At 35.4% G+C, this 9,920-nt stretch overlaps 1 protein-coding gene across 1 annotated transcript; it reads left to right on the top strand.

Moving 5' to 3' along the window:
• Window positions 1-2,142: 2,142 nt before the first annotated feature.
• LOC133824682 (SAC3 family protein A-like) lies at window positions 2,143-9,520 on the top strand. Its single transcript, XM_062257645.1, has 12 exons — window positions 2,143-2,328; window positions 4,141-4,171; window positions 4,806-4,837; window positions 5,116-5,217; window positions 5,389-5,441; window positions 5,552-5,693; window positions 8,140-8,313; window positions 8,628-8,660; window positions 8,713-8,843; window positions 8,945-9,078; window positions 9,151-9,395; window positions 9,515-9,520. The coding sequence occupies exons 1-12, from the start codon at window positions 2,143-2,145 to the stop codon at window positions 9,518-9,520; spliced, it is 1,269 nt and encodes a 422-aa protein (XP_062113629.1).
• Window positions 9,521-9,920: the final 400 nt, after the last annotated feature.

Below are 9,920 nucleotides of genomic sequence, written 5' to 3'. Positions count from 1 at the left end.
CAGCCTTAATCTCCAGGGGTAAGTGGGCCGTGACGCTCCCCCGAATCAACAAGCCCCTCAGGGCTTTTGGGTCACGAGGGTTGTGGCGCCCATGAACTGGATCGCGACGCGCTCCCATGAGCCCAGATATCCTTGGGTTCCTTTTGTATTTTTCCTCAAACCAAAGCTATAGAATTCAACATAAACCAATACCTAAACCAATACTAAGTCTAGAACTCACAATCTCACATTACAAGCAGAACATATAGCCTAAAACACTAGCCAAAACTTCCTTAAATCCCAAATTCAGACACCAACTCAAGTATCCCTAAGCATGCTCATAACCCAGCTAGAAATTCAACAGATTATGGTCTGTATTCTTACCTCACTAATGAATTTGATCCTTAGCTGTCCCCTTGATTGTTCCTAGCTTAATTTCCCGAGATTTCCCAGCTCAATTCCCAAGCTTTTCTTTCAACAACTTCAAATTTCCAAGGCACAACAGAGGGAGAGGGAGAACGTGAGAGCAAGAGAGAGAGAGAGAGAGAGAGAGAGAGAGAGATGGAGTGTTTGAGAAAGTTTTTGATAGTTCTGGTTATTTTTTTATGCCTATCTTACCATATCCTTAGCCATAAAGACCAAAAATTCCCCTTACACTAACTCAGTCCCTTTGTTTCCCTTAAGGGCAAAATAGTCATTAGCCCTAATTCCCTCTATTTCCTCGAGTCATCCTACAAATTGTCAATTAATCTCGACATGCCCAACCAATTATCAAATACTTACCCATTACTTGATAAATCCCAAATGTACATTAAACTTCCCAAAATACCCTTAGGCTCACCCCGAGCCGGGTATTAAACCCTGCTGTGAATATTCTGCTAATCTGCTCACTAGGATCGCCTCGAGCCATATACTGTAAATATATCCACATAATAATGTGGTCCCAAATGTTTAACACATATAATCGCATTTATGCCCTCAATGGGCCAAAATGACAAATATGCCCTTATAAATAAGGACGAACCCACATGCATATTTAATACTCATAAACATGAATATAAATATATATTCATATTATCATATAAATCATGCATGCCACATAGTCACACATTTAATCAATTAATCACGCATATATCCAGTTATGTCCTCTGGGAATGCTAATCAAGGCATTAAACCCTATTAGCATTTTTAGGTTGTTACATTTACCCTTCTATAAACATGAATATAAATATATATTCATATTATCATATAAATCATGCATGCCACATAGTCACACATTTAATCAATTAATCACGCATATATCCAGTTATGCCCTCTGGGAATGCTAATCAAGGCACTAAACCCTATTAGCATTTTTAGGTTGTTACATTTACCCTTCTATAAACTGCTTAGGGGAAATAGACAATTTCAATGGATGGATGAATGCGAACATGCATTTCAAGATTTGAAAAAGCATCTAGCTGAACCCCCAATATTGACATAGCTAGTTGCTCGGGGTGTCTATATCTATACCTAGCGATAATGGAGAACGAGGTTAGCGTCTTATTAGTTTGAGAAGAAAATCAAGCACAGAAGCTAGTGTTCTACATAAGCAAGAGGCTTCTGGGACCTGAATCCCGATATCCCCTAATTGAGAAGCTCGTGCTCTGCCTGATTTTGGCCTCGAGGAAGCTCAGGTCGTATTTTCAGTCCCACACCATACACGTCTTAACCAATCAACCTTTAAGGCAGGTCTTACAAAATCCTGAAGCATCGAGATGTATGTTAAAGTAGGCTATCGAACTCAGTCATTTCAAGATATTAAATAAGCCACAAACAACAATTAAGGGCGAAGCGCTTGCTGATTTCATAGTTGAATGTACTTGCTTCCAGGACAAGCCTTTGAGGGAATCGGTATAAGAGTTGTGGAAACTCTTCGTTGATGGATAATCCAATGAACAAGGATTTGGAGCTGGAATAATCCTGATCACACATGAAGGACATCACTTCCATACAACTCTCAGATTTGGTTTTGATGCATCCAATAATGAAGCGGAGTATGAGGCTTTGTTGGCTAGAGTTTAGGTAGCAAATGAGTTGAAGGCGCAAGCAATCCAATACCTCAGCAATTTTTAACTCATGGTTAATCAAGTGTTAGGGGAATATCAAGCTCGAGGAATCAAAATGGCAGCCTGTCTAGCTAAAGTAAAAAGTAGGCTGTCAAAATTTGAGTTCTATTCCATCGAGCAAGTCCCTCATGAGCATAACACCAATACAGACCCTCTAACCCGACTCACCATAAACAAAGAAGCGAACACATTGAATGTGGTCTCAGTGGAGTTCTTAAACAAGCCAAGCATAGAAGAAGAGGCAAGTATCAGAATTATTCGTGAAGAACTGACCTGGATGACCTCGATAGTAGAATACATCACTCCAGGAAAATTGTCTGAAGACCGCAAGGACGCTCAAAAGTTGTTGTACCAAGTCCCAAGTTATATTATGGTCAAGGGGATTCTAAACAAGCAAGGCCATCCCATTCCTCTTCTAAGTTGTGTTCTGCCCAAAGATTCACAAGTTATCCTCAAATAAATCCATGAGGGATTCTGCGGAGACCACGCTGGGGGTAAAGCATGGCCTTGAAGGTACTAAGGCAGGGCTATTTTTGGCCCACACTAAAAAAGGACTTGACGTCATATGTTTAAAAGTATGACAAGTGCCAGTGGTTTTCCATTATTGCCCGAGATGCACCCTTGGAGTTAACCATGATCTCTTCTCCCTGTCCATTTGCAATTTGGGGAATCGATCTAATTGGTTTGTTGCCTACTGGAAAAGGAGAAGTTCACTATGCAGTGGTCGCGATCGACTATTTTACAAAGTGGGTCGAGGTGGAACCACTAGCGACTATAATCTCGAAGAGAGTACTAGACTTCGTATTGAAGAAAATAATATGTTGTTTTGGACTCCCAAAAAAGACTGTGTTAGACAACGAAACTTAATTCGATAGCGATCTATTCATGAATTTCTGTGAGAAATATGACGTAATTTAAAGTTTCTCTTCAGTAGCATACCAACAGGCCCATGGGCAGGTCGAGGCAATTAAAAAAGACTCTAAAGGCGAGTCTAAAGAGACGACTAGAAATTACTAAAGGGATATGGCCTGAACAACTCCCACAATTTTTCTGGGCCTATTGGACCTCACATCGTACCTCAACTGGGCATACTCCCTTCTCCCTAACCTTTGGAAACGAAGCCATGCTCCCAGTTAAGACTCTGGTGATGTCGCACAGACAAAGAACCTTTGACTAGGGATAGAATCACGACCTACATAACACATCCCTGGGTCTAATTGAAGAGTGATGAGAATAATCTTAGTTGCAGCTCTCCCATTACTAGCAAATGGTGACACATTACTTCAATTCAAAGGTCAGAGAGAGAAGACTCGAACTGGGGGACTGGTGCTTCGAAGTGTATTCCTAGGCAACCAACACCCTAAGGATGGTGTACTTGGTCAAAACTGGGAAGGACTCTATCAAACCGTGGAAATTTTACAAGAATGAACCTTCAAACTAGCTCGGCTAAATGGAGAGGTGGTTCCACAAATTTGGAATGCCTTGCATCTAAAAAAGTACTACCAGTAATAGGAAATTTTGTTAGGATCCATTTATATTATCTCACTACACCAAAAACCCCTTTCAATAACACATCATTATAAGACACTTGAAAAATGATTATAATAGATATAAATAAATGTGGTAAACTAATTTTTGTAAAACAAAAAGTGGTAAACTAGAAAAAAATTAAAATTAAAAGGGGGCAAATGAAATGTAAGTGATATTTTGTTTGGATATAACCCTTTAACCTAGAATCCCTTCACTTCAATCCATCTCTCTCTCTCTTTCTAGCCGCAGCCATCTCTCTCTCTCTCTCTTTCTGAATTCCCTCCCTCCCTATCGTTCTTGCAGTTAGCCTTTCTTTCTCTCTGTGTTTCTACGGACAATGGGTGGAATTTTCGTTTAGGGGGCGAGGTGGATGGTGGTAAGTTCTTGTTCTCCCTCTCTCTCTTTTCTTTTCTTTTAATTTGATCTATTTTTTTTCTTTTTCATCCTCTGGGTTGACGATGGTTCTTGGTTGTGGACGAGCTATTCTAATTATTTTTCTTCTGTTTGGGTTTGCGTTATGCAGGTTTGTAGGCGTGATGGTGGTGGTGGTGAGGGTTCGTGGTAGTGGCTCAAAGGGAAAAGGGTGGTGTCTTCTTCATATCAATGTCTGGGTTGTTAAGTGATGCCGAGATAAGATTTCATTTTCATTTAAAAATGGGTTAGTAAATTTGATTATTTTACTTTTGAGAATAACTTGTGTGTTTCATATTTCTTTCTGTTTTGAGTTTACTAATTATTTTTAAATATTTATCTATGGTTGAGTATGTTAAATATTTTATTTTGAATTTACTGCATATTTTTATACAAATTTATGTGTTTTTTTTCATAAACACATGTTTGCATAATAATCTATTAAGTTGTTTCTGATTCTCTTGATGTGATAATGTGTGCATAGAATCTGTTTGATTAAATTCCTGAATGACTTGTATTTTCTTTAACACATTGTTTCATCCTTCCTATTTCTATAAGCTTCTTCAGGCACTTCAACCACTTTTTAAGTTATTTTTTTTATTTATGTATTTTTATCACCTGAAGTTTTGTTATTACTGATTTTAGGCCATTCATTTCAATTTTCACATATTTTGGTGGTGTAATCAATCTAGGCCATTTATTTAATGATGAGTTGTATCAAGATTTTGCTAACTGAGTTACTTTAATTGAGATATTTTTAATTCCTTTCTTGTGTAGCTCTTAATCTAAAACTGATTGATGCTGCAATTGTTGTGTTGTTTCTTTATTTTATTTTTGGGTGGTGTGTGCTCTGTAGCATTGCATTTAGTTAGCTTAATATTTAGCTCATATTTTCTTGAGTCATTGCACCAGAGTTCCCTTAATCAAGAGCCATATTCTGTCCCAAGGGCAATACTCATCTTTTAGTTAATTCCACTTGTATCTTGATCAAGTTATGAAGTAATTTTTTGTATTATCTAAATCGTGTTGAGACTTACTCTTTACTCAAAGCCTGTTGTGCATATGATGTTTGGTGTGTTATTTCTAGATTATTGGCGATTCAATTTATAACCTTACGAGGTTAGGAGAAGTTGAAACTGATAAGAATGATCATCCATTGGATCCACCCCCAAAGATATTATCAGTTGAGGTGGGTTCAGAGACAGTTGAATAGTAACGATTATCATTCTATATATGTTCATTTTGCCTTTTTTTCAGTTTATATGTGTGTTTGATTATTGAACTTCTTTGATAACTTATATTCTATGTATTGTGGAATCCATTTGATGATATTGTACCAAGAGAACGTGTAAAATCTAAGGAACTTTCAACAAGTGACACCGACAAAAAAGATACGAAGAAAAAAGGTGTTAAGTAAGTGTTTATTTGTGTATGCCCCTTTTGTGGAGTGCCTCTCTGTTTGTGTCTGCCGGTGTCTGGTGAAAAATATTTGGCTAACTGTGGTATGTATGTGTACAATTCAGAAAGTTGAATTTACTTTCATTTGGAGAAGAAGTTGAAGAAGAGGAGAAGGAATTAGCAGCTGTAAAGAAAAAAATCAAGAGCAGTCATGATGTAATCGATGATCATCGTCTTCTGAAGGATGCTATTCCAAATGATGAATTGGTAACTGTCTACTTTCTACAGCAGCACCTTTCTTTAAGAAAATTAATTTTAGTAGTACACATTGCTTCTCTGTTAAGTCCAGACCTCATCTGATGCACTTGCTGTTTTTTTTAATGTTACATTTGAAGTCTGTTAAAATAGTTAAGATAAAAGTGTGTTGGCTTGGTGTGATTATGTGCAAATTTCCCTATCAATTTACTTTAGGAACTTTCATATCTTATAAAAATTATCTATACATATGCATACACACTTTAAAAACTTTCAAGCCTACTGGTACACATTATGCATAATTCAAAATCTTAGATATGTATAACTTCCTTGCTGTATAGTATGCAAGTAATGATCAAGAGGACAAGTGCTTAACTAATCTTTGATGTGCAATGTGCAAGTATAATGAGATTCCTTTTGGGGTTTCATTTATCTTTGTCTCTGTTTTATTAAGTATGAAAATGTTTTATATGTTTGGATTAATTTGTTCCTCTGATTGTTTTTTATTATATTTGGTTTTCTTTTCATTCCTAAAACAAAAAATTCTTCTCTCCTTCACTCATATGCCTCCAGCTATGAAGATTGCCCAACATTATGGTTCATGAGTTTTTTTATTTTAAGTTCTAGATTGCATATTTTTTTCTCAGTTTCTCTCTTAATTTTATAGACTTATTATTTGTTTGTTTGAGATTAATGAGTTTGTTCTACTTATTTATTCATTGATTGCCTTTATATATATATATATATATGTTTGTTCAACGTATTCTACAATAAATCTCAATAATGATGTGTTTATATAAACAAATATTGACCTACATATTTTTGCATCATATTGAGTGATGATTCTTATATACATACACATAAGAAAAAATGTGTATGATAACAAAATAAACAATGTGAACTATAGTAGTCCAAAACAGGGGACTAATTAATCTTATTAGGTTCTAGCTCTAGTTGTCTCATTAAGTTCATGTATGTTTTTGCTTCTAATGGAACAATTTACTTTTTGCTTTGCTAATGATTAAATGATTCTTTTTCTTTTCTTTGTTTTTGTCTTGTGAATCCTTTTTCATTAAGCTTTGTTAGTTTCCTCCCCTTGTAAGTTTGGGATAATTTTGTTCTAAATTTTTCCTTCTGTGCTTGTACTGGATTAGGCTAATCATAAGTACTCTTTATATTATTTTTGTTAATTTCTTTGCCATATATTTGAATTATATATATATGCTTTTTGTGTGAGTTTATATAAACTAAGCAAATAAGCTTTGGGCATGTAGTTGAGTACTTGAAATTGAGTCTTTTAGGGTTTGGTTTTTGTAAGGACAAATTTTCACAAGAGATTTAAATGATTCTATAATATATGTGAAATTTTGTTATCTGTTTTGCATTTGACATGTACAAAATGAGCCACAACATCATAATTGTAGGTTTAATGGAATGATTCTTCATGATGCAGTACTTCGTGCATATCATTTTTGTGGATGAGTGACTCAACTTAAGGTAGAATGAAAGTTTCCCAGTATTGAGACAGGTGATTCTGATGACGAATCACTAGTCTGCAATTACTGCAGCTGTAATTTTCATTTTTGTTTCATTTAATGACTTTTAATGAGGTGTAAGATCCTAGGAGATTATTTCCTAGTATGGATTCTGTTATCTTTCCGGAGGAATAATTAGAGAGAGAGAGAGCAGGAAAAGGAAAAGGTTGTAAAAGAGAGAAAATCAACACTTTGTCTTTCTTCTTTACATGTGTGTGTGTGCATTTTTGCTCACTTTTAGCTGCTGTAACTCTATATTTGGCTGTAATCTTTATCATCTATAATGGATTTCCTCGAGCTGATGAACTAGACGTAGAGTGACACATTGTGGCTTGAACCAATATAATTCCAAGTGTGACTTTCTTATTTTTCTGCTGGTTTTACCTGGTGTTTGCTAGCTTATTCATCTGTTTCTTGCTGGTATGTTTGCCAAGTGTTTGTGTATTGGTTCTGGTTCAGTTTGCTCATCACAATCACTTGAGTAGACAATGAGGGACTGCTTTTGAGACACCATAATCATAAAATCATGGAACTCTGCTTTTTCATTCATTTACACTTGTCCATATAAAAAAACATACGTATATATACCCATCTACATTTGAATTTACAGAAACAAAAGGAAGGCATTGCATGGGCTATTATAAACCAACATGTATCTGGGGCTTGTAAAGATATGTAGGTGGAAGGGGAAGAAAAAATGGTAAGAAGTAAAGCATTGTATGCTTCTCTATACAAAAAGAAGAAAAAAAATGTCATCGCTCTGGAGGATCATTTCAGGGTTACAGAATTGTTGTATTGTTTGAGAGGATGGCAAGTTGATTATGGAGAACAAAACACAACAAGGTTTTTCTAATTTTGCTTTCATACTGTTGATTTTTCATATATAATATGTAATTAGTTGTTGATCATTTGTGCCCTCACAGGTAAGACTGGAAGAAGTACTAGAAAAAACTCTGCTTATGGTTCAAAATTCTCAAAAGAATTACCTCTACAAGTGTGATCAGTTGAAGTCCATTCGTCAAGATTTAATTGTGCAAAGAATTCAAAATCAACTAACAGTAAAGGCTTGTTTCAAGACCTCTCTTTCTTTCTCTCATGTAAACATCTACTTATATTTGACTCCTACATGTTAATAGTTAATATGTGATATCAAGGCAACATGGAATGCATTAAATGCAACATTTAATCTGGATATTAATGCATATATGCTCGGTATAAGTAATTATAATTTTGAGTATCAAAGCATAGAATATATTTTCTGTGTATTTCGTTTTAATATTTTAATTAACTTTACCATGACTTTAGAGGGTTCAATGAAACAGAGTAGTTTTACCGGTACCACCAAGTGAAGCTTTGGTTTTTAACATGTATATAACTTACCATTGTATTCATTATCCATAATTTGTTTCAGGTTTATGAAACTCATGCTCGGTTAGCATTGGAGGTTGGGGACCTACTTGAGTATAATTTCGATGAACTCTTTTATGCAATTTCAGTGCCAATCTCAGCTGCAATCCCTTTATGCTAAAGGAATTGAGGGATGCCACATGGAGTTTGCTGCATACAACTTACTATGTGTTATCCTGCACTATAGTAACAACCGAGATCTTGTATCATCTATGTCGAGGTCAGTTATGATTGGAGGAAATTTTGTTCGCCATGTACCATCCTTGTACTGTGTTGAAACACTTGTATTGACCTTGAATCTTTGTGTGAAATTGAGTTCAGATTATCAAGTGAAGCTAAAAGAGATAATGCAGTAAGACACGCTCTTGCACTTCGGGCAGCTGTCACTCCTGGAAACTATGTTATGTTCTTCAGGCTCTTCAAAACAGCACCAAATTTGAACACTTGCCTGATGGGTGAGTTTTGATTAAGTCACTCTCCATTTTAATAAAAATAATTATTAAATAATGATCGTATTCATAAAACAGTATGTAAAATTTCTGATGATCTATATGTTGAAAAGATGCGGTTTAAGGCAGTGAGTTGCATATCTCGATCTTATCGGCCTACGTTACCTGTTTCGTATATCGCTCAGGTTCTGGGCTTCCCTAGTGTTGCTTCTGACAATGCTGAAAAAGATTCAGATGGATTAGAGGAATGTATTGAGTGGTTGAAAGCACATGGTGCATGTCTTATTGCAGATAACAATAGAGAGATGCAGCTTGATGCCAAGGTATGTTTAACAACACACTTTTATTCAGCAGGTGCACCATGTTTGTTATATATGTTTTTTTATTAATAGCTAAACAGTCATCTTATGAATTTGATTTGCTAAATGGTCGAATTTATCAGCATTAAAACTTGTATATAACTTAGGATACACTAGATGTCATATAAAAACTAATTATATCAGTATTTATTCTGGTTAAATAGTACCGGCCGACGGCTAGTTTATTACAATGTTTAGGATTTAGGATTTTGTATACTGTCTTTAGCAAATTGGTCTAAAATTCTAGATATGCTATTTATAAATAGCATAATGAAATACTTATCTAACTATCAAAATAACACAACAAAAGTGTTATCGTAGGCTATACCATAACACATGTCTATAACTTTGGAAAAGTGTTATGCAAAGTGCTCCGATCTACTATAACACCGCTTTCCTTAACACATCAAAAAGTGTTATGGTATATATTTGATAATACTTTTTCGGTCTTATTGAAAGTATTTTTTCTTGTAGTGTCTTTTGTAAGGC

The sequence above is a fragment of the Humulus lupulus genome, chromosome 3 (genome assembly GCF_963169125.1).
Source record: "Humulus lupulus chromosome 3, drHumLupu1.1, whole genome shotgun sequence".
Lineage (NCBI taxonomy): Eukaryota > Viridiplantae > Streptophyta > Magnoliopsida > Rosales > Cannabaceae > Humulus > Humulus lupulus.
The sequence above is the reverse complement of the archived record's forward strand: the minus strand, read 5'-3'. Positions and strand labels throughout refer to the sequence as shown.

What these genes read in the sequence shown, in the direction of transcription:
- LOC133824682 (XM_062257645.1), top strand. Translation starts at nt 2,143, where the DNA reads ATGGCAGCCTGTCTAGCTAAAGTAAAAAGTAGGCTGTCAAAATTTGAG. An exon ending in ACGAAGAAAAAAGGTGTTAA is followed by an intron (nt 5,442 to 5,551) that starts GTAAGTGTTTAT and finishes TGTACAATTCAG; the next exon opens with AAAGTTGAATTTACTTTCAT. An exon ending in TTTGAACACTTGCCTGATGG is followed by an intron (nt 9,079 to 9,150) that starts GTGAGTTTTGAT and finishes TTCATAAAACAG; the next exon opens with TATGTAAAATTTCTGATGAT.